At 39.4% G+C, this 24,064-nt stretch overlaps 1 protein-coding gene across 1 annotated transcript; it reads right to left on the minus strand.

The window, feature by feature from the left end:
• Positions 1–1,999: 1,999 nt before the first annotated feature.
• Positions 2,000–19,265, minus strand: RUVBL1 (RuvB like AAA ATPase 1). Its single transcript, XM_056337121.1, has 11 exons — positions 19,042–19,265; positions 18,234–18,320; positions 17,478–17,610; positions 13,393–13,544; positions 12,026–12,115; positions 11,040–11,189; positions 9,644–9,707; positions 8,262–8,460; positions 6,140–6,242; positions 2,892–2,983; positions 2,000–2,590 (listed from the first exon to the last, which is right to left on the minus strand). Exons 1-11 carry the CDS (start codon positions 19,180–19,182, stop codon positions 2,431–2,433), a joined length of 1,371 nt encoding a protein of 456 aa, XP_056193096.1. The 5' UTR covers positions 19,183–19,265; the 3' UTR covers positions 2,000–2,430.
• Between the last annotated feature and the right edge of the window lie 4,799 nt (positions 19,266–24,064).

Raw genomic sequence — 24,064 nt, forward strand, 5'->3', positions numbered from 1 at the left:
AAACGTTGATTGGGACTTTGAACAGCTCTAGCATTAAGCATTATTTAGAGCTCATTGAAACTTCTTTATAAATCGATCAGTTAGGTATTTCAGAAAAACTCAAGGAAAAATGGTACTTATATTCTTGAATAACTACATTCATCACTGCCAAGAAGGACTTCCAAACTGCAATAGCAAAAAAAGGTACAATTTTGACCCTTCAGCAGCTTAATTCGCTGGGTCTCTTCCCATCATGCCATAGCACTACCACAGAACACGGCAACCCACCCCAGTAAAAAGGTACTTTAGAAGCACTGGGAAAATTAGTCTGATGGTGTAATTGCAATCTGTATTCATTTGGAATCAATGAGAGAGAGATTTTTAGGTTTGAAAGCAGGATTACTCCTTGGCCAGAAATATTCAGAGATAAACCAAAAATCATTCATTAAATATCTCTGTCGCTACTGTTTAGGTGCAGACACAGAAAAAGGAGTAGATAGATTATTTAAAGTATGAAAGCTAATTAGGGTTGGCTGACAGATTACTGAATTTTACTTTGAAGAATGGGGCAGGTTTTTACATGACTGAGATGGTAGAATGTGATCAAAACATCATTAAATCCGAACTATCCACCCTCTTTCCAGCTCTGCTTTTTTTTCCCCAGCAGTCTCTGCTGTCCAGTCCATGTTTTTTGGAGCCGAAAAATCATTAGCAATTTCCACTAACAGCACTTCAGCACAAGGAAGAGATGCCTCCGGAGCATATGGGAGTGGGGACAGTGGGTTTTAGCAGCTGGACTCCTTCCCCAACAACATGATGACTGAGCTTGCAGGTTAGTTTTAGGAGTCGGAATTCTACAGTTTTAACAAGGAAGCTCTGTTACATTTGATACACAGCAATTAAGCCACGTAAATGTATTTTATACAAACATGCATGCTATGGCTTTGTGATCATTTCAGCCTCTCTAACTACCAGGAACTCTTAAAAGAAAACCTCTTAGGAAAGCAAAATGAGTAATAGAGGTGCTTTTTACTTAAAAAAAAAAAAAAAAAAAAAAGCAATTGCCAGTGTCTGCCTAATGTAATGGCACTGAGATTCTCCCAGTGTGAGGAGCCAATGACTTGCTATGAAGGATCTGTAGAAGCTTTAGTAGCTTTATGTTTGGTACTCGTCAGAAAGCTTCTCATTTAGGAACATGGATTAAAATTTTTTATGAGCTCAAAGTATTAATTGAAAAGTTAACTTCCCCACTTTGCAGCTGCTAAAAAGGGTACCTAAAACTATGACAAGTTATTATTTCTTCCCTTCCCACCCTACCTTAAGAGCTACGTTTATTTAGGTAAGTGTACGTAAAGTGCTTTACATCACTAATGGTTCTAACAAAGAATGTGAGGCTAGACACTTTATAGGGCTTCTACATTTCTTCCCTACTTCATCTGTTTACATGGTTATACAGATTTGTACTTCAGTGTCACAAGGATCTTATTTCTTTAAATCATTTATCCTTAGAGTGCTGTGAAGCAATGAAGTACCCATGCTTTACAAACCAAGGAAGCATGCTTTGTGAACAAGAGACCAAGGCCAAGTTCCTACAAAGTCTCTGCAGAGCAGGATTTCAGGTTTTGCTTGTAAGTTTCTCCTGATCCTGGGTGTTAAAGAAAGTAGGGACAGAACATGGTGAAAAAAAAAAAAAATCGCCAACCATGATGGAAAGCAGTTTTTATTTAATCTGCTTAAAGAAAACCCAAAGAAAGGTAAAGTTACTCTGGTCTGGGAGAATGGCTTCAAGTAGGACCAAGGTAATCACTATTACTTATTTCTGCTTTCTCCAAAGAAGTCTTCAGAAAAAGGCCTACAAAAACGTAAACACTTTCAAAAGGTCCCATTGCTATTACTTTCCTTTGCTGCAGGTCTATTTTTGTGTTTCAGATCCATTTTGCTGATAATGGGCTTTGTTAATTCCAACTTGTTTTGACTGTTTCTCTAGGCAGGTCAACACCCATGGCAAACACATGCAAGCTTCCAATGTTCTAGAAATATTTTATTATAAAGCACTTCAGACAAACTGATTTAAAAAAAAAGTTCTCATCTGTAAAAGGAAACTATTTTAGAACAACATTCATAAAGAAAATAGACTGTTCTTAAGCATCAACTTCAGTTAGAGCTCTTCTGTAATGAAATCTAAAGACAAAACTGATGGGTCAAGAGCTATTAGTTTTATGCATACTCATAAAAGGGAGCCTAAGATGTTACACAGACATCATGGAGCATCTTACTGTTGGTAACGAAATAGGAACATTTGATAGTTAATTCTGGCCTGACAAAGCAGTCCAACATTTAAATATTTTTCAGTCCCAAAAGAGACATACCATTAACAATTCTCATTCAATAATTAAGCCAGCCCTGGGTAAGGGTTCAAGCCACTTCAAAGCATCTAACATGATAAGCTCTTTATTTCATGTACTTCTCCTGTTGATCAGCCAAGATTTTTGCTGAGGATTTGGCATCATAGAAAAGTTCATTTATTTCTTCAATATGCTCTTTCTCGATGCTGTCTTTCCCATTAATCTTGGCAAGCAGGTTAGCTGGGGTCAATAACTGCACAGCATACCTGTGATCAAACAGAGATGGATACATCATTACAATTCCGTGTGAACTGAATATATGTAGGCGTGGGAGATTTGTTAGGAAACACACAGCTCTACCAGCACGTAAAAAGTCTGCAAGACTCTCCAGCACATACATTCTTTAAAGGATGTAAGAGGAGGATTACCACTCTTTTTAACGTCAGCACCGCTAATAGACTGCGTTATTGCAAGTGAGACAAACCTCTCCCATACAAGTGTGAGTTATCCTACAGAGTTCTTAGACCCAATCACACTTAAGAGAAAACCCAACTCTGCTCAACTTACCTTAAGGTTGTCTTGGTACCAATTTCCCCTAAATGGTTTAGAGCTTCTTCACTAATATTAATTCCTTCTGTCTGAGCACGAAGTTTTATGATCTGTTGGGACGAATGAGTAAGTGAGGTACCAGCCCAAACAATTAGTATGCTAAACTACTTAACTTAGTAGCTGGAAACTGTCAGCTCAGAGATGAGACATACTATAAAACAAGATGGTGTGGAGAGTTGTCCTACTGTAACTTACCACTGAACTAGAATCTGTAGAACATTTAAGTCTTAGAATAAGCAAATACGATGTTGAAAAACAATTATCACAAAAGGCAAGTGAAGTAACATCTGGACTACTAACCCTTCATGATAACTGCATGGTTAGCAAAGTATCTCCTAAAGAGCAGAATAAAAGAACTTATACACCAAAACAGAGAAAAGTATGCAGGAAGTAAATGCCAGCTGGAGTCCTGTGGACAGCTACACCAGTTACTAAATTGTACAGTGAATCACTGCTGCTATACAGCAGAGCCCTCCAAAAAGCCCTACAGAAAGCTACGCCCCTTCCTTAGCAGCTCACAACACACTTTTTATTCAATTGACAAGAAGATGATAGTAAAATAAATCAAAAAGTTACTTTCTATGATTCACCTATTCCTACAAGAAGAAAAAAATCACTAAGAAGAATCTAATCTTTCAGGAACAGTCTCAGGCTCGTACCAGTTTGAAGATCTTTACAAAGTTGGAGAGCAAGATATCACCAATAAGCCTGAGCATATAAAGCTGTAACAAAAGTGGCACAAGTCTCTCGGTAGTCCGTATTACCAGCTGAGTGATAAGGGGCAGACTGGATAATGATGTTGTGTTGTAGTGCTGAGATAACTCGAACTGCAAGCCTCATATAATACAGGTATTTTTCACTTTGGCAGCTTTGTAAACAAGATATCAAGAAGCACTCGTTTAAATTAAGGCCATAAAAATGCGCTAGGGGAGTCAGGGAACAGAGTGGGGGAAAAAAAAAAAAAGAGGGGCTTGAAATGGCAGGAAGTTACGCTAAGATATTAATACCGAATATTGGCAATACTGCTGCAAATTGCAATTTCAGATTGAAATTCAGATTTTTGTCTATCTTTTAGATCACCTAAACATCACCTTCCTTTCATTCAAATACTGCTACTTAATTCCTCCCCTGCTAAAAACAAGGTATCTTGAATGCCACATCTTTAACAATGCTTTTTTCAGTAATTTTTTATCAAGCAACTTAGCTACAACTTACTGAAGAATTGGGGCCCAAGCCATTAACCCAGCAAATACATACACAAGCAAGCTGCTATGAAATAGGAAAACAAGTGTTTATCAGGTAAAATACACTAGGAACCAGAAAATCCCAGTTACAACCTCTAACATCTAACAGCAGACACACATGCAAAAGTTTGATTACAACAATACCTGACTAGCACATGCATAAAAGTGAATTTTCTCCCTATTCTGGTCGCACTAAGGTAACTTGTGGGTCTTGCTCTCACAGCAGCGCTACACAATGGGACTTCTACTTTACCAACACAAAGAGAAATATTTTGAACTGGTTTATGAACAAACTTTCAGTAGATACACAGACAATTCTTTTGCTGATAAAACAAATCAATTGTGAAAGGCCAAGGCAGTCTCACACAGAAACATGAGCAGTGAAAACTTCTTTCTAGCATGAAAGAAAAAAGGGAGCAAAAATAAATAAATTTATGAATGTCTTATTTTTACACACATACACACGCACCCCCAAACTATATGTAGTTAGAAACCAAAGTTAAGTGTAGTAGTTCCTCCTCTTCTCCCAAGAGAAGTAATCCAAAAGTCTTAATTTAAAGAGAAGGTGAGATTATCCGATTATGGGAACATAAAGTTTGGACTCTATTTTTAGCTTTAGGAAATGCTACTGTAAACACTTGCTTTCCCTCACCCCTGTGGAGGGTGGAAATCACAGCGCTTACCCAGCTCTTCTGAAAGTCAACAGTTCAGAAACTAGCTCTTTAACAGTGTATTATCTGTGTGATAATACAGCACACTAAGCAGGTATTATATATAGCGACCTTAACAAAAAGCAACTCAGAGCTCATACCCCTACTACCCTAACTACACAAAATTCACATACAGTACAGGGAAGTGCAGACAGCAGTCTTTTAACATCTCCAGGCTAAGTAAAAGTCACACTTTAAAATTTGTTTTGTACACAGACATAAAATAATTGTATTATTAAATCATTGGGGTGCTTCTACTGTAATCTATACCATAATGCTTTAAAGTGCCCTCCCAGGCACACAAAAAATCATCCTGAGAATGGCTCACAGCAGCCACATATGAAAAGCTCCTCAAACCAAGTGAAATGAAGCTTTGCCTCTACGTTTATATTCGATAAATGCCTCGGCTTCACCTTGGCACTTATCCAGCAGCAGGAGACTATTATCTTGTGACAACGCTCTCTTCCATTGACACTATCTCTTAAATAATACAAAGAATTGACATGATAAACCGTAATGTCTTTGCATTGTGTCACTTCACAGCATCGAGACGCTAATGAGGGAGGATCTTTGACACAATGCATCATAATGGCACCCAAGCATTATAATCGATACACACAATACATTGGGATGGCCCCACAGGAAAAGTTCCAGGCATTCAGAAGCCTATCTCTGCAACACTTGCTGTGCTTACATTTCCAAACTTGACCAGGAGCATGAAAAACCTCTCCGCTTCAGGCGACAGACCTAGGGGGTTACAGCTACAGTACAGGGCACAGAGGCAAACCCACAGTGGATGAAGCTGCGTTCCTCAGTCCCTCTCTTCCATGAAGGAACAGCCTGACGTCTGGGACCAAAGGTCCCAAGATGTGACACTTCATCTCATAGCAACTGGAAAAGCACTACCTGCTGGAACCTGCAAACTCTACGGGAAGCACATCTGTGCAAGAGATAAGCTCATCTAACAATTCATTGCTATTTCATGCAAGTGAGATGTCACTTTCAGCTCTAGATATGCTTACCAATACAACTCAGAGGGTGGGAATCAGGGAAATTGCATGCACATTTTAACCAGCTTACTGTAAATGGTTACCAAAGCAGCATGCATTTAGGAAGTGGTTAGCTTTCTGGCACAAACCCTGGTTACCACAGACAGCTCTATAGTAACAGAATATGCAGAAACACAGTAGTCAACCCGATAGACTAGAACTCTGGGGACTTTTTACAAGTTCTCTTAAAATGCTGTGCATACCTGCTTCATTTCTTGGGGTGTATACAACATGGTTCGGATAATCATTACTCTGTCCAGCAGGTCCAGCGGTATTCCATGAGGAGACACTACATCCTCTGTGCCTCTAAAGAGAAACCAAACAGAAAAGAGATCGAATACTATTCTGAGTTCTGTACATTAATTTGATTAAAATCAATAGTAAGTGACTACCCATCTACTACTCTACAATTCTTGTGTCTTCCTGCAGAGACACACTCCCCAAACAGAGACAGGAAAAATTGTAGTCTGAAGTTCATACTGGACAGCTCAAAGGAAACAAATACTATTTCTGGAGCTTTTAATATGCCACTCAAAAACAGATAAGAGGTGGTGCCTGTCTGCATTGTATCTTCCAATAGTCTTAACTAATATTCCAAGGCAATTTCTACCAAGGAACAAATCATTCCTATTATGTTGTTTAGCAGTATCAGTAGATATTATATACACTACCATCCATTTGGAGAACATCCCCTCTTGCTGAGCAAGCCTTTACTCTGTTCAATCCTTCTCCCAGTCCCTCCAGCGAATACTGGAGTGGTTCACATTCCATGCTTGCAACTCAGCAAATTGAGAAGTGGAGGTCTGCGCATGAAGGACAGAGCAGGATCCCCCCAACCATTTTATTTGTTTGACATGTAACACCCAACAGCAAAGGCTGCAGACACATCTACTTTTGGCTTTCCAAGATGACCATGATTTGCTGTGAAATCAAGAGTGAAGATATCCAGATTTCATGAGATCTACAGAGACTGCAGGTAAAAGCAGTAAAGCGGTGGTAGAGCACTACGTTTCTGAGTTTAGTGCTAGTATTTAAACACTGCAGCTTTGGCCATGGCTCTCCTTGGCAAAAGAATCAAAATGCCCTGCAATCATCCGCTGTACTCTTGAGCAGATGGCATCCTCTCCTCTGAAATGATTCCTTCTCTATGAGGTTACAGAATCAACTATACTGTCTATACAATTAGTATTCCTGCCTCCCAACCCCTTTAAGGGCTGTCAGCAGGCAAATCAGAGCATCACTAACTACTTGAGAGAGCAGTATACAGTTAAGAGCTTGCTTTTAAGGACTTAATTTAGCAATATTGGATCCAACTGTTACATGGAAAACTTCCTTTCTTAAATCACAGTTTTCAGATAACAAGATCTGCAGTGAATCCATGCTGAAAGATCTCCGTTTGCTCTACTTTTACAAGACAAGCCTTTTTATGCCTTTGCAAAGAGAGCATTGCAATGTCCACCTTGAACATTTTTGAACGGCTTATCACCTTCACTTCCAAGCAATGCAAACAGAGAAAGATTAATACCAGATGAGCCACTAAGAGGGAAAGAAATGGCTGGTTACACAGCTGAATTAAATCAATTTGAAGAGTAGCAATCATTGCTAATGACAGCTTGTTTAGACATAATTAGACCTAGACCACAAATTAGCAGTAGAACTTAAGAAAGAATGTGAAAGAGGAGAGCATTTTTACTGAACATGCGAAGAATGCATTGTGTGGGTGCAAAATACTGTAGTGGAGGCACGAACTTGATTGGAGATTAAAAACAAGTTAGTTGGCAAGACTGAAGAGTAACAGAAAGCCAGACCAACACAGCAGGAAAGAATGAAGAGTAGGGAGAGGCTGAATTGTAACATGGTTTAATAGTAAGAACAGTAAATTTAAGTCTGATGCAACGAGGAGACAAACAGCAAAATAATCCAGAAGAAGCAGGAAACTATGACATTAGAGGTTTGTAGTTCTTGTGTTTTCAATGTCCCTAATGTGCAAGCATCAGATGTGTAGAGGCATCCAATGAAAAAGGTAATTGTTATAGATCACCCAGGAAGTAAGACAATGCAGAAGCTGTTACGAGAGGGGTGTGTCAGTGGAGGTAAAAGGAGTAATTCCATCCTGCTTTAACTCAGTCGGCTCGGCATTAAGTGCTTGTCCCCTCCGGAAGCTCACATGTAGTTCTTGAGCTCTGATGCAGTTTGCAACCCATGTGTGGGATTATCACAGATGTCAAGAGACAAAAGCCTTCAAAATTGTCATTCTACTGCTTCAGCTAATTCCAAGATTTATGGACCAATGACAACCAGAAAATTCAAGTTTAGACATCATACCTGATAACACAGTTTCCTCGATTGGAAGCAAAGATGACTATGGGTGAAATGGAAGATTCCAGTGCTCGGTGCAGGTATGTGAAACATTCAATATCCAGCATGTGCACCTCATCTACAAAGAGTACACCTGGGACTAGCTCTGCGATGCCTTGATCAATGTATTTATTTACCACTTTATTTATCTCTCCTCGAAGTTTGTCTGAGAACAAAAGGAAACTGTTAGTTGTTGTACTGCTAGTGAACTATAGGTCTGTATGAAAGGCTTAAGGCAAGTAAAACGGTCCTTTTATTTTTTCATGCTTTGGTATCTTACTGCCACAAGGAAAATCTGTGACACTAAAAATTCTCTGGCATTCAGTCCTGTAACAGGGAGACATCTGTGCAACAAAATATTTCTAAACTGAACTTCTCACACTTCACTGGGGTAGTCTGTCCCCTCACATGGCTTATGAAAACCTATTATTTTTGTGGCTTTGGGGAGTTTGGTGGTGATGGCAGTCAGTCAAACTTCAGCTTAAACCATGAAATAAAGTTTCCAAGTATGGCTGAAAAGAACATAACTGAAAAAATAAAATATTGCTACTGTATTTCAGCAAAGATGTTGTTTAACGAAAAAAAAAATAGGGCTATATAAATTCCTGTGAACATATGGATCTCAAAGCTATTCAAGATGTTACATCAATAAATCTGACATTAGAATAAGCAACATGACCTCTGGAACAGATGAAATACTTCAAAAGACCGCCATTCAAGTTAGGTATTGAAACAGTCTTTGATCTAAATTTAGATAGTCACTTACTGAAACATTTCTTTCAAAGCAAAAAGGAGAACAGATCTTTCTGTAGATATTTTTTTCCCCAATGATCTGTAGGTAGGAAGAGTAGCACTGCACTTCTGAGCATCAAGTCAATAGACAGCTGCTACAGACGTGTCTAAACCAAACCAAAGTTAAGAGTCTTTGGAAGCCATTTTTCTGCCCCACAGAAATTCAATATGTTTGCCTCACATAAGAATGCACGTTAATAACGTTTTTTAGATTTTGTTGTTGCTTTGCAGTTTTGCTCTTTGTCAAAACTGTGAGCCTTGCACTCTCTTGCAGGTATGTTTTGAGAAGGGGGATGGCACTAGCATTCTGACCTCTCTCTCTCCAGAAAGACTGGTATATATTTTATCACCGTATGTGTGAACCAATACCATTGTATTCTTTCCAGCCGTTGCAATTCTAGCAGCTATATCACTACTTTTCAAAATCTGAGTACTTATGAATAAATACCACACAGGCATTCACAGAGATGCTGTGTTAGTAACCCCATTTTTAATCATTTTCTAACTGGCAAACATATAGGTTATGTTGATCTAAAACCACTGTGCAGGATTCATACCAGTAATTTCGGTTTTCTTAGGCTTCATCAATTGTCCCATCATAGAAAGGATGTCTTGTCCACCCTAGGAAAATAAAGTTACAGATCAGCTATGAGGTCTCATAGTCAACACATACCTAGAGAATTTTATAAATCAGAAATTGGTTAAAGAAGTTGTTTCTTGCAGTTAACTTGATACTTTATATCAGCAGTGGTGGATAATCTGTCAAAGGTTAGGTCACTTCACCGCAGCAGTATTCTAAACATAACTATTTAGATACCTCCTCACCCCTTCTTTAGCCTTGTCATTTGGAGAACATAAAAACCCCCAAGGAGATACCCTCTTTTAAAAACACTGGCACGGAGAAGGACTGAAATTGTCCGGGAACAGAGACTTGGATTGCCTGCATGCACGGTAGGTGTTCAACCTGTCAACACAGGAACAATTATTCTGACTTTTGAATAGCATGATTTTTATCAGATAAATGATTTTGTTGGAAAAAAGGATGTTTACTTTGAAATTGAGTAGTTAAGGGATCGTAGTATCATACTGTAGGGATGCCAGCCTTTAAACAAAGATATTGTTAGTGGCTTTTGTCTATGATATACATGGAATCCCCTCAATACCGAGTTTATGTTAAGATACAGTGAGGAGCAATTTGCCTATTTCCCATTTTTTTGCTGCAGTATGTTCAGAGCTCTATGAAAGTCACAAGAAGTTTAACAAGAGGTCATGAAACATTTCTGAAGCAAGCAGGGCCATCAACAGAATCCACAGCAGTCAAAACACTTTCACCTCTTATGATAGTGCTTGCAGGTTCCATTTCATGGCCACAAAACCATAAACACAGAACAGAATATATTAATCCACATTCAGAACTTTCAATAAATAGAATGATGCAGATCTAGCTGCTGCTACTTCACATCTGTAGACAACTTTCCTTCTGCAGAGAAAGTAATAATCTCTTTTCCTGGTCAAGAGGAGCAGCCCACACTGCTCTTTTTCTGCAAGGGATGGAGCAAAGAAGAGAGCTAGGTCTAGACCATGTATATACTGTGAAGGTAACAGATCCCAAATATCCTAGTGGAAGCTCTGGCTATAAGGCTGTTCTCTGAAGTGTTAGGAAATGTACTCTGCCAAATATTCCATGACCAGATGCACGAATCCTAATCTAGCAACTGCTTCTTTAAACTGTACAGCAGGGCCATGGAGGCAGTCAACTGCAGCACGACCTCCCTGAAGAGAGGAGAGGTAGACCAGCCTTCAAGATGTAACACCTACTCCTTTTCCTATAGTGGAATCTTTGGGGGTGATCTAGGACAGCTCAGCTTGCCACGTCTCCTTAATTACTGCAGTAACCACCACATCTATGTCAAATGATTTTTCTGTAAAGACTTCATCTGTGGAGTCAGATACCTGAGGTCGAGCATTGGCCACATCCAAGTCATGCAGGGTGACATCCTGAATAATTTCCTTTTTCTTGTGCACATCACCCTTTGGCAAGGGAACATACTCTTCAGCTTCAAGGTCAAATTCCGTAGCATAGATATCACACCTGCCTTGCCTCTGAGGAAAAGCAGAGAAACCCAGGTATAGAATTAGTTTCAGTGCCAAAACCTTGAGTGACACCAACTTGATAAAGGGCTTAGTTCACAATTCCAGTCCTGACAAGCTTCAGCTGACAACTCAGACATCCCACTCCCTGCTTAGCAACAGGCATGGCATACCCTATCTACTGATCAAAGCTCAAAAACTCTGTTGAAAAACACCTGATATTTTCAGTAGTAAGAATATTCCACTCCTCTCTCCCCTTCTTTTAACCGTATGCAATTCTTGCTAAGGACAAATCCAGCAGATTAACTAAAGATTGCGAGAACTGTTCAAGACTGCTTTGTAGGTGGGTGATTTATTATATGATAGAAAATATTATGCTCATCCATTAAACAGCAAGTATCGCTATACACTACTTTCTAAATCAGATATGAAAAGAATGCTAACTAATGCAGTATTCCCTTCTACATGTATATATCTTGTGGAGAAAATACCAGAGCGATAAAAGAAAGATTAAATACACTGCACGTGTCAGCCTGAAAATGACTAAAGTTGCTTGGTTTTTCCCCCTTCCCTTAAAGATGTCTTGATCTTACAGAAAAGAAAACTCATCCAGACAGCATCAGTGATAGCTTCCTTGCCAGATGACCTTAATTGTGAGCCAGATCACCATGTTCTTTCAGTGCAAGAGAGAATTTTCTCTCAAGATAAGGAAAACACTGGGCTCTCTTTAAAACTTCCATGTAACCATTTCATGTCAGTTAAGGTTAATAAATCGGAGAGCCTTCTGACAAAGGCAGAGAAAGGTCTGCAAGAATACATGCACCTGCATAAAAGTGCAGAACTTTTACCTTGACGGCTCCACTGTTTGCTTCAATATAAATAACATCGCCAGTTTCCACTCGCTCCTTCTGCAAGCTTTCAAATATGCTTGGGTCCAGCTGGAGGCAAGCAAACATTATAGTGGTCAAAACAGTTCCATTTTGTTATGGTAATCAAGGAAAAGAAGTTTCATCTAAAGCTCACTCCCACCAGACAAAATTAAACTCCAACTCCCCCCAACAGTACCTCTAGGATTTTATAAAGCTGTAACACCTGGAGTAGTGATAGAGAATAAATTTGGAAGAAGATGCACCCAACTTTCTTACCAAAAATATCTGCTGTCTGAAATGACGGTAAGTGCCAGAAACGTTATGATACCAGTTACTAACGCAGGATACGCCTTTGTGTAATGTGACAACATATTTATACCTAGGAAGCAGCAATTCTCTTCCTTTCTAGCAAAAATTCTATAAAAAATCTGGCTATAGCATTGAATTATGCTACTTGATTTCTTGAGTCTTTATCCTCTGTGCAGCTATGTGAGGAAGAGTGGACGTGGAATATGCTAGATGCTTTTGTTTCTCTCAGTACATGTTTATCCACTTTTGCTCTGCGTTTTCTTATTTTCAGGGTGAACAAATGCAAGACGATACTTAACAACAGAGACAGTTTTTCTGCTCTCTCGTACTCTGACAGGGGAATTGAACAACATGGACAGAGACTTGTACAAGAAAACAAAGGGAAGGTGGGTCTGAGCTGGCAAACTACCAGCTCAATTTCCAGTTCTCTATCAAATATTCACTAGAGCGTATCTCCCCATGTAGAAAGCCAAGATGTGACACAAAGAACCATTTATACTAAGGTAAGCAAGATTCCCCAAAACCATCCTCAAAAATTCAGTTGAGAGTCAGGAAAACAAAAATAAACAAGACCTTTCTCATATGTTTGTTACCATCAACATGAATTTATAGCCAGGGTCAGAGTGAGCGTATCACGGATGACACAGATCATAGTTCAGATTCCCAACTCAGCCCATTTTTCTGTGGTATTAGTAATGCTGCAAAATTGCACCAGGGTCTCTTCCTGCCTAAACTCGCCTTTAACTCGTTGAAGATACAAGTGTCTGCTGCCACAAAGAGAAGTAACAGGAGCCCCTGAGCAGCGGGGATATCTCTAATTTCAATTAGTAGGAAACAAGACTAATAGCTCAATATTCTACATAAAAGCAGAGAAACATCAGGAGTAGGATAAAGATATCCAGCAAAAGAAAACAGCCTCCTGGCGTCTCCATCTACAGAGATGGGGACCAAGAGCTTGAAATGGAAATAAGAAGTGCAAAATATAGAAGATGCAGACCCAAAATACTTAAGAAGACTTTTGAGACTACCATACATACCTTCAGCTGTTTGGTTCCCTTTGCAGTTTTGAGTCCTATAATTACATGGCTGATGGTTTTGCCATAGCCCCCCATAGGGTTTTCAGTCTCACATGGAGTTAGTTCTGTAACTTCTCCTTCATAAACCTCCTTGGTCTCTTTAATCCTCAACCCTGCAAGAAATTGTTTAGAATAGCTTCAATATATGAATCAATGGCTGTATACACTCAGGAGCCTGCTGCATTACTGCCAACAGAATGTAACATAGTATGAGGCTACATTACATTTACTGGTAATTTTTTACCTTTAACAATGGAAAGATTAATTATTGTTCTTCAATATTAAATGAGAATATTCACCCTGTGTCATCAGGATGAAAGTTCAGCCCAAGTTTTGATCTGCAAAGCAGTTTAGTAAACTCTTAAGAAATTATTTTCTTCCAATCATTATTACTAGTTCTTGAAGCAAATATCAGTATCTTCTCTCTTTTCACCCCCCCAAGAGTGGATTTGTTTGATCTGTTCCCCTACACTGAAGTCAGAGAAACACAACATCTTCTGAAACGAGTGGCACTAATATAACAGAGTTTTACATTATTTTTGGACCATCAGAAAACTCCTGCAAAGCAAAGCAAAAGACAGGAGAAAAAAGTAGCTTCATAAAAAACTTTACGTTTTAGCAGCTGAGCTAAAAATAACATAAATTGATTAACAGGTACAGTGTTAGAACCTCGTAAGATTGAGAAAAGGTTAATATATCATTTTAAATATTTTTCACGTTAATAGCAAAAGGAGAGCTAGATAAAATTCAGCAAAAACTGCTATAATGCAAATTTAAAACTATTTCAAAATAGCTGACAATGACATCCTTCATTTTCAGACAGCCGAGCAATCATCATAGTATCTGGGTATCTTCTATTCTAGTCAGAACCATTGTAATTAACTAAAGTTACTTTAAATTGATGAATAATACAGGGCTGAAGAGTTTTACAGTTAAGACTGTTCCAAAGAAAAAACACTATCATCACCACCACCACTACAATTATGCATACATTCTAACTACATAAAAGTTCAAAGAACCCACATCTGAAGAGACTCTATAAAGTATTTTATGAGACACACATGCCATACCAAAAATAATGAATGGGCTGTAACAAGATATAAGGAAGTCATCCTGCCCAGTCTGAGGCTATTAGGACTTTATAAAACTTTCCTTGTTCCATAACTTTTCATTTAGCTTTGAAATAGATCAGACACTTCACCAGTAACCTTGAGCTGCTGATAGGGGAATATAGAACTGACAAACACGAGTCTGTCTCCCCCTACTGGGCCCAAATTAAGACTAGGATCTGAAATGCGAGAAACAGGTTAACGGCGGATAGCATGGCAACTTCTTGGTAAAAAATGTTTCCTTTCTTTTATTTAGCACCAAATAAAAAGTTCTATGGAAAGTTAATTTCAGTAGTTTTTAAAATTTTTTTTCAGGTATGTCAAAACATCAGACAAAAAATTAATGAACCTTTGAGTTACAAAACTGACCTCATCACATAGGCTACACGTGCAAGGAATGTGAAGCAATATGGGGATCTGTAAAGTAAAACTGCTGGTGCTGAAAACTGGACATTCACAGGTTTCTTTTTCCTTTTTGTTCTGCTTTTAAACTTCCAGCACAATCTCTATTCTGCTCTGAAAAACTGGAAGCCCATGTGTGTTTGGGATATATTTTTCTATGCCGCTAAAGCCCGTCTTCCTGTTTCATTTAATCTGAAAAGAATTCATTTCACATGCTCAGACTGTTCCACAACACAAACCAAACATGAGTCAGCAAGGACAACCTAGAGATCTGCTTCAAAAGCATCCCTCTAATGTGCTCACATAGATATGTCTATAGAAATATTTACAGGCAAGCATGACCTGAACAAAAGTAATTGATGCTTTGAGATTGCTGCTGATTATCCTTTGTTTTCAAATGAATTTGCATGTATCAACTACAAATTTCATTCTCAAAAGAGTTCTTAAACTGAGGTATCTCCTACTTACAAATCAGATGAGAGTCCAAGAAGGCAATAGTGGGCGATTTCATTTTTTGGTTCAACAGAGTTAAATATGGAGTTAAATAGCACTTGTTTGATTTACCAGCAGATACCATTTGGAGACTCAGGGAACAGATACGCTATTTAAGTGGCGATTCCAGCAGTTATTTTTTACTGCAACTGAGCTCTAACATTAGCTACTGTCATACTTGCCAGCTGCTAATAAGCTCTATACAGGAGTAATTTCTCTCAAGTGAATTTTTTTAACCTGTACAATTCCATTTTCTCATCTCCCACTCCATCCCCTTCTGTTTCTTTTTATAAACTCTCTACTACATCCCAAACAGCACTTGGACATGAGACTATGTCAAGTCTGTTATTAAAAGAATCTCAACAATAATACAAGTTCTGTAAACTCAGAAACACACGTTTCCTTATACAGTGATGGGTCCAAACCAGTCAGATTCTGCTGTTTCCAAGAAGAAGAAAAAAAAAAAAAAAAAAAGGTTAAACATTCACGTTAATATCTCTGATTATTTTTATAAATTGAGGTGGCTAAACCCCCTGAAAGTAAAATGCAAAATATGAGCAACAGATGATGTACACAGAACCTCCTAGCAAGGAATCATATGAAAAACCAAAAAACCTAAATGAATACTTTAGGTATTGATTGAAATGTGAGCTGAAGCTTCTTTTGCACCCAGTCACAGCTGATACTGCGCTGTGCATACAAAATCATTTTTTAAGAAATGCACTCTTGTAAATTATTTGTTTACCAGGTAGGGAAGCTAAAACATACCTGAGATTTAAACACAATTAGTAAGTGTTCCATTAAGAGAAACTGTGGTTACCAGTCCTTTAAAATATTTCAGTTGGGTTTTTTTATGCTGATAAAAATATTCAATAAAGGCTGTGTTATGGAAATGTGACATGGAATTCAACAGAAAGGAATAAAACAAGTTCCATCTTTCATTAACATTAATATTTGTTTAGAAGTGTCTCTGTATTGACATTCAGGGAATGCAGGGAACTAACAATGTAGCTGGCTGTTAAACCTCAGAGAGTTAAAATACTGCTATCTCTAGAAATGACAACACGGATGGCATAAGTTTCATCCGTTGGTTCAGGTTTCCAAATCTCTGACAGGGAACTTCATCACATCAAGGAAATTTTGCAGACTATTGAGTCTCTGGCTTCCCTCCCCCAGGTCCTGCCAGTTTCATGGTAACTAGAAGACCAGGGACTACTTAGAGCTGCCTTCTTACAAAAGTCAATGGAATACTTTTGTTTCATTGCAAAACTGAGAGACTTCTTCCTCACTGCCATGAAATACTTAAATGAAGTCCAAAGGAAAACATGGTACAGAAACCAGGAAAATTAACTGTTAATACGTCAATACCAAAATCAGCTAGGCTATCTTTAGCCAATCCTCATACAAACAAGGGCCACTTCTAACTGCATTTATCAGTTGTCAGCAGCAATCACCTAAGAGATTTTAGATACTCATTGAGGTAATGCTGCAAACTTAACCAACTTCCATCAAGCTTGCAAAAGCACTCTAAAACTGAGGAAGACATTAAGTTAAGACATTATTTGTTTTGTTAGCAGGGAACTTTCTTTGTGCTCACTGTAATACCAAGTCAGGCTAACACTGCACTTGGGAGTCCCTGACTATGATTGTTCACTTAGTAGGGTGAAATCACTAAAATAAAAACAGGCAAGAGCATTTTTCCATCTACAAGTATTTCTGCTAACGTAAGAAACTAAAAATATTTTTTCTTTTAGCTTTATTCAGTCAGAGGCAAAACCAGATGAACCTAGAGGATGAGAGGAGAATCTGGGGAAGTAGAATAAACTGTAATACAGCAATTAAACTGTGGTTTATAAACAGAAAACCTGACTCCACTAACTGTGGAAGAGATTCACTAAATTAACATCAGTACTGAAAGAAAGAACATACCATTATCTGAAAAACCACCATGGCCACTGAAAAGTTTTTCCTTTTTAGATGACTGAGAAAACCCAAAATAAGTATCATGCAAACACTTAATTATTCTGTTTTTCTAGAGCTTACCAATTGCACGTCGGAAGTTTTCCATTAGAACTTCTGTTTTCTTGATCTCAGTAGAATAGACCTCACTTCCAACCATAGGACAAAAGGGAACTTTACTTCCCAGTTCCTGAGCAATAGCTAAAGCCAAAGCAGTCTTTAAAAAAAACAAACACAAAACCAACATGTTAATTTTTGTGAGAATTAACAAAGGATTCTTTCTGCACAGATGTAACTTTCCTCATCATATTACCTTCCACATTATCAACTATCAATTTAAGATTAAAAATGTTCTACCTGACATGTATTTCTCCATACAACCCTCCTCCTCCCAAACAAGTTAGGTGCACATAAAGTGACTTTTTTCAAAGACTAACAAAACATCTCTAAGGAACAATACTGGGATTTTGAATTTGACATCGAATACAAATGCAAAAAAACTTAAATATCACTGGAAAAAATAAACAAAGCAAAAAATATTTGGGCTTTTAATATAAAATTAACTTCTAAGACTCTTCTGCAGAGACCATATTACCTATTTGTTTGGTAACCTACAACAGGTGACTTCACATTAACGGTGCCTGAACACAACACCAGATTTTTGCCATGTTGATGACATGGCAAAAATCAAAATATAAAGCAGGAAGCCATCAATACATTGATTTTAAAAAAATTCCAGTAATTAAAACATTGCATAACTATTACCCTAAGCCGTTTTTTATAACAAATTACATTAGATACAGGAATAATTTCTTTCGTATAAAAGAAAAATAATAATACCTTGCCAGTTCCAGGAGGTCCAGCCAACAGCACAGCTCTGCCAGCCATTTTCTTGCTTTTGATTAGTTCCACTATAACCCCACAAGCCTGTAAGTTAAGTAAGTCTTTATACCAGTAACACAAGTATTTCTCTAATATCTTCTCTTCCAATATTACTAAAAGTGTTTAGAAATATTAGGTTTTGTGAGTCCGCTAAAAATAAAGAGGATTTCAGTTTCATGCACACAAAAAGGGAGGCAAGTTCAGAAAAACCCACTTCCTACAATCATTTTATCTCACACAGACACTAAAAAACAGAAAAAAAAATCACAGATGACGAAACTCAACCTAAGAGCACAGACTCCTTTCCCCCTCCGGGAGTTGCATGCATATATAATGGTTTCAAAATACGGCAGGAGATGCACCTTTGGCTTTCTGAAGGGCAGAGCAGCTAAAGCACCTGCCCAGGCCAAACGCCGGACTGAAACAGAAGCTTCAACCCCTACTTACACCAACTCTCTTCACTTTTGGTAGGTTTCATTGCTTTTTATACCTCGATTTCTACGTCTAAAACGCGGGAGGCAGCCACCAGCCCTTGCCGCCAGCTAATGCGGAAAAGTAGTGGCATAAGGAACAGCCTCGATCCCCATCGCTTCTCACGCAGCAGAGGAATACACGGAGGATCCGAGACGAAGACTTTCACCCACTATCGGGACTTCTAAGAACACCCAGCACAGACCAGGGCCCCTGAGACTGCCACCTCGAGCCGGGTGGGGGCTGCTGGGCCCCACGGGGGCCCTGGCCAGGCCCCGCCGCCCCCCTCGCTCACCTCCCGCGCATTCTCCTGCCCCACGAGCCCGGCCCCCGCCGGCTTAGCGGTGCCGCTCTCATCCAGCCCCAGCCCCTTGACATGGCTGTGAGCAGCAATGCGCTGCGTCTTCGAGGTGCTCTTCACCTCCTCGATCTTCATAGCGGAGCAGCACCGTACCCAAACGCCCACACTCGCCACACGCGGCCCGCGCGTTACCAAGGCTCCCGGCGCGCGGCCGCCCCCGCCCGCCCCGCCGCGCCATTGGTCCTTGTGGCGGCGCTCTCGGTATTCATTGGGCGCGGTGCATGCCCGTCACTGGCAGGGAGCGCATTTCTTTAGGGTCCGTCCACCCGTTTCCGTGTGCGGCGTCTTCAGCGGGTCCGGCTGGGTGCGAGCGCTGCGGCGGCATTGGGCCGGGGGGGGGGGGGGGGGGAGGAGGGAGAGGCTCCGGCCGTGCCCGGCCTGAGCGGGCTCCCTGTGGGGAAGCAAACGCAGGCCCTCGGTGGGGGCGCGGGGAGCAGCTAGTTTTTGCTCGGCAGTTTCTTGGCCTCACGTCTACATGAACACCTTCTGCCTTCATTGGACCTGACTGGCGCTGGAGCCAGCGCCTCCCACCGCGGCGGGGCAGGGTGAGCCCCGAGTGTCCCCTGGCTCGGCTCGGCGCTGGGCGCTGCCCACGGACGGTGGGCCAGGGCCTTTCTGGAAAACTCTGCTGGGTTTAGCTTACAAAAGTAAGCTGAGGCTTTTGAAGGGCACCTTCTGAATCCTTGTCAAAGACCAAGTAAGGCCAATCTCTTACCTGCTTGGTGTTGATCACTAACTTATATCTTTCACTGTAACTGCAAAATAATTCTATCCCATGTGCCCAAAACCTTTATGTAAGCACCTGAGGCTTTGACATATGCTGTATGTATGTAGCGTGTATGTTTCTCCTGAGCTTTGACCTATGGAAATGAGGAAAAATCCTCCACCTCCTCAGCAGGTAGTTTCGTGGCCTCACAGCCTTTACCCAACACTTCCTCAGGCCTGTGGCACTACAGCTTTCAGGGTCCTACAGCCTCTAACTGTGGGGCAGCTGTAGTTCTGCTGCACCTTCTATGTAGTGCTTAAAATGGAGGTCACTCACACTAAAAGCTTAGGTGAGATCTGGGAACCTACAGTTCCACTGGCTTCTTGTTTGTAGATATTGGGATCTGTCCCCCCTAAAAGAGGGGACTCTCTTCCTATGGATATATAGTGTTTTCTGTGTTTGCTCATGAAACTATAGCTGTGTGCAATGTTCAATGCCAATGGATTAACATGGTATGATGCAGGGATGGTGCCATCTCTGCTTTCCCGTGTGCTGCCAGGGAGAATTGCAACAGCAGTCCTGTGGTGGTGCAGGCAAGGAGAGCGGCTTTTAGGAAGGCTGGGAGTTACGGTTCAATTTTCAGAAGCCCGGTGAACAATATATATGCTATTCATTCCCTTTTTGTCTGAGAGCTTCCATTAGTTTTGTCATAAATGTCATTCAGCAAAGAAAAGGCTTTGCTATTTGTTGCTTCCTTTTTCCGTTCATTATTCTGTCAGTTTACATAATTAGTTTAAAATTGTAATTATAATTGCACACATATGTAGTTCAACACCTTTGTAAGGGTGTGCTATTATACAACTGTTTAAGAATTTTTTAATCTAACGAATATGAGCTCTCCTTTAAATAATTAAAGTGTGTATACTGTTGGACTCTATACATCCTCTCAGGGTCATATTAGTCACAGAATACAAATGTCTAATGCGTACTGAAGTGCAGACTTTTTTCTTTGTAAAAGAGCAAATATACAACTCTGATTTCTCTAGTGCATTAAACTGCCGCAAGTGTTGTGGGTAAGTGGTCAGAGTTCAAATTTCTGCCAGATCTGGCAGAATAATTAGTAAAGTCTTCTAAGAGCTCTGAAAGCAGTGATATTGTTAACAAGAGGTCCAGGCTAGGTATGGCTCTCCTTTTAAGAAGAGCTGGCAATAGGTGAAATACATGGTAATTTGTTAACTTAGACTGAAATCTGTCCGTGTTATCTTGTTTGATATCGCAGCTAGGCCTATTTTTGAGTTCATGGCATTTCAAAGACTATTTAATAATGTTTGCTTATTTCTTTTTGGTGAAATTCAATATATAGGAATGTAGATGGCAGGAACTGAGAATTGCTGTTAATCTTCATTATAACTAGGAGGAAGGATAGAAATATTCCATGTATGTGAAAATCAGATATGCTAATAAGTTTCTTTAACTTTAGAAATACAAATTCAATTATATAATTTTCCTGATGAAAGGTAGTAGGAAGCGTTGTTTGTCTACAACAATACGATGCCTCAAGTATTGGAGCAGAGCCAAAAACTTTAGTCTGCTGGTGACCGTTGCTGTTCAGTAAATAAAATCTACTGCCATGATGAAAGTAAAATTCTAGTATTGACCTGCAGAAAATATTATGAAAATTATTTGGGTTTGTATTTGCAGTGGGAGAGGATATTTCAATATAAAAAAGAACCAGTAAATAATTTTTGCTTGATAGATGTGAAGCTGGCTTCTCCCTCTTATTTGCTCAAGTTAGTATTAATTAACAGGGCTTACAATCATCCATAAGCTATGCATGGTTTGGCATAGCTCATTGTATTGATTGCTTTACTCGTTCCATATGTTCTTTGAGCATCATACTGAAATTGCAGTTAAAGAGTGAGAGAAGAGTACATTTGGGTGAAGGAAAATAAACAATAATCCTTTAGACCACACAGGATTAATTGTTTATTCCCCAGAAAGAGGAGAGTACAAGTGGAACTACTGGAAAGTTTAGAGCTTAAGCTCTTTTATAATTGATGTCTGATGTATTGTTGTGCATCAGTAGGAGGAAATACTGAACCTCAACTTTAACAAGTTTTTTGTGATTTTGAATATTTATCACATTGGAGGGGGAGGGTAAAATAATTTCATTGCAAAGCATGAGTCATCTTTCTCTTTTGTCCATGCCACCAGATAGAAGGCAAGTAGGTTGTTTGACTATTCTGCCCATCTCATGTTATGGATGCTTTGAGTATAATTTAATATTTCACTAGCCAGTTAACCAGAAAAAATAATACCTGTCACTAACAGTCTGAACTGTTATTCCCCAGGTTTAATCAACTCATTTTACCAACGTTTCTTTTGCCCCCCTGTTTGAGGTCTCCTATTTGGCACAGACGTCATGCGATACCTGATGTGGGAGCTGGAGACTTGAGAGCTGTTTTCCTAGACTAAATGTTTGAGGTTACAGGACGTGGCCTAGTTTCACATAAGCTTTCAAATTTCAATGGGACATGCTGAATCCTGAAACTGTCAAATAGTGTATTATTTTTGGAGTGAGAGAGAGAGTGTGTGTGTGTGTGTAAATGACCTTTACATTTTTACCCTATCCCAAAAGTCTGACTTCCTGCCCTTTCTCCCATGAGTCCATAAACTTTAGCAATTAAAGTGAACACTTTTTAAGGAAAAAAAAAAATCAGTATAGGAGAGAATGACTGGGAAGGAGAATGGTGTATTGTATTATATTAAGGGGAAAAAAAAGGAAAACTGCTAAATGCTATAAATGACTTGTTTCATGAGAGGTGTAGAAAAATCTGGAGAAGCTGGGATTCTTCCATTTTGCCATGTTCCCTTCTCCATCTTAGTAATATCAAGACCTCTGTGGGTGTGTGGGGGGGTCTTCAGGTATTTTTCCTGCAATTCTTTTGCAGAAAGATTTTTCTTACTCTTCATCAAAGCAATAGGAGTGATGAGTCTTAACAAATGACATCTCTCAATTTCCAAATCTGTAATTAATTCTAAAACTTTGTGAGCTGAGTGGACCTCTCTAAACACTGAATCAAAGTGCTTATGTCTATCAAATTTCTGCTTGATATTGATGATGTAAGTGTATTCATTTCACAGGCTTCAAGTGGTATGTTGCAAAATCATACCCACAGACTAAAATCCTGGAGACAGAAATATGTTCTGAGTGGTAACAATAAAACTGTAAACATTTTAGCACTTTTTTTTTCTTTTCCCTCTCCTTCCTTCCCACTGCCTTCCCTGTCTAGAGGGTGGCAAGTCTTTTCTGTAGCTGAAGGAAGAAAACTAAGAACAAGACTACAGTTCTACCTGACTCCCTTTCTTCTTGCAAGTCACTCATGAGTATAAGGTTATAAAAGAAGTGCCACCATTTTTATCTGAGCAGTGGAATTAAACCCATTTTCTTACAGATTTTTATCATCCTTCCTTAAATCCCTATAGCAAAAGGAATTATCTTTCTTTCTTTTTTTTTTTTTTTTGTCCCATGAGTTCTATCCAGTATCCCTCTCATTGTCTGAGCAAAATACAGCTCTTCATTTCATTAGTAATTTGGCAGCCAAGAAAAATGGGTCACACCTGAGCTCTTGCTGGAGCCTTACACTATGGGCCATTGAAATGGGCGCCTCCTTTACCTCACTGCTGGTTTTCACAAGAGTTACAGAAACATTTAAATCTGTACTTTGTCAAAGCTTGTTGAAAGTGGCAGTTATTTTAGATGTTCTGGATAATGCCTCATCTGGTAAGGAATCAGACCTTTTTCCATCTCTTCCTTCTGAACTCTTCTAATAATTAATGCCAAAAAAAAAGAATCAAATGGTAGGTAATATGATACTGGGATACCTATGTGGATTGTAACTGTGTCGGGCCTTTTCCTATGGGAATAGATTTGCAACACTTTGTCAATATGCATTGATGTAACAGATTGAGACGTTCAGGACAATGAAGTGTACGTGAGCCTTATGATTTGACAGGAAACTATTCCAAGTCTGGGAACTTGGTCTGAAAAGTGACATTATGCTTAATTTGGGTCCCATGACAGAGCTGCCATCAAGCTGAACTATTCTGCTCAAGAAGCCGATTAACTGGGCTAGCTCAGTGCATCGGCAGTACTCCTTGTGAGTTCATTTATTTCCTTTAGGGAGATAGCTGTCTCTCAAATAGCACTGAGTGCTAAGAGTGACTGATACTGGGATTTTCCCTGTCATG

This window comes from Falco biarmicus, chromosome 4, assembly GCF_023638135.1.
Source record: "Falco biarmicus isolate bFalBia1 chromosome 4, bFalBia1.pri, whole genome shotgun sequence".
NCBI classification, from domain to species: Eukaryota; Metazoa; Chordata; class Aves; order Falconiformes; family Falconidae; genus Falco; species Falco biarmicus.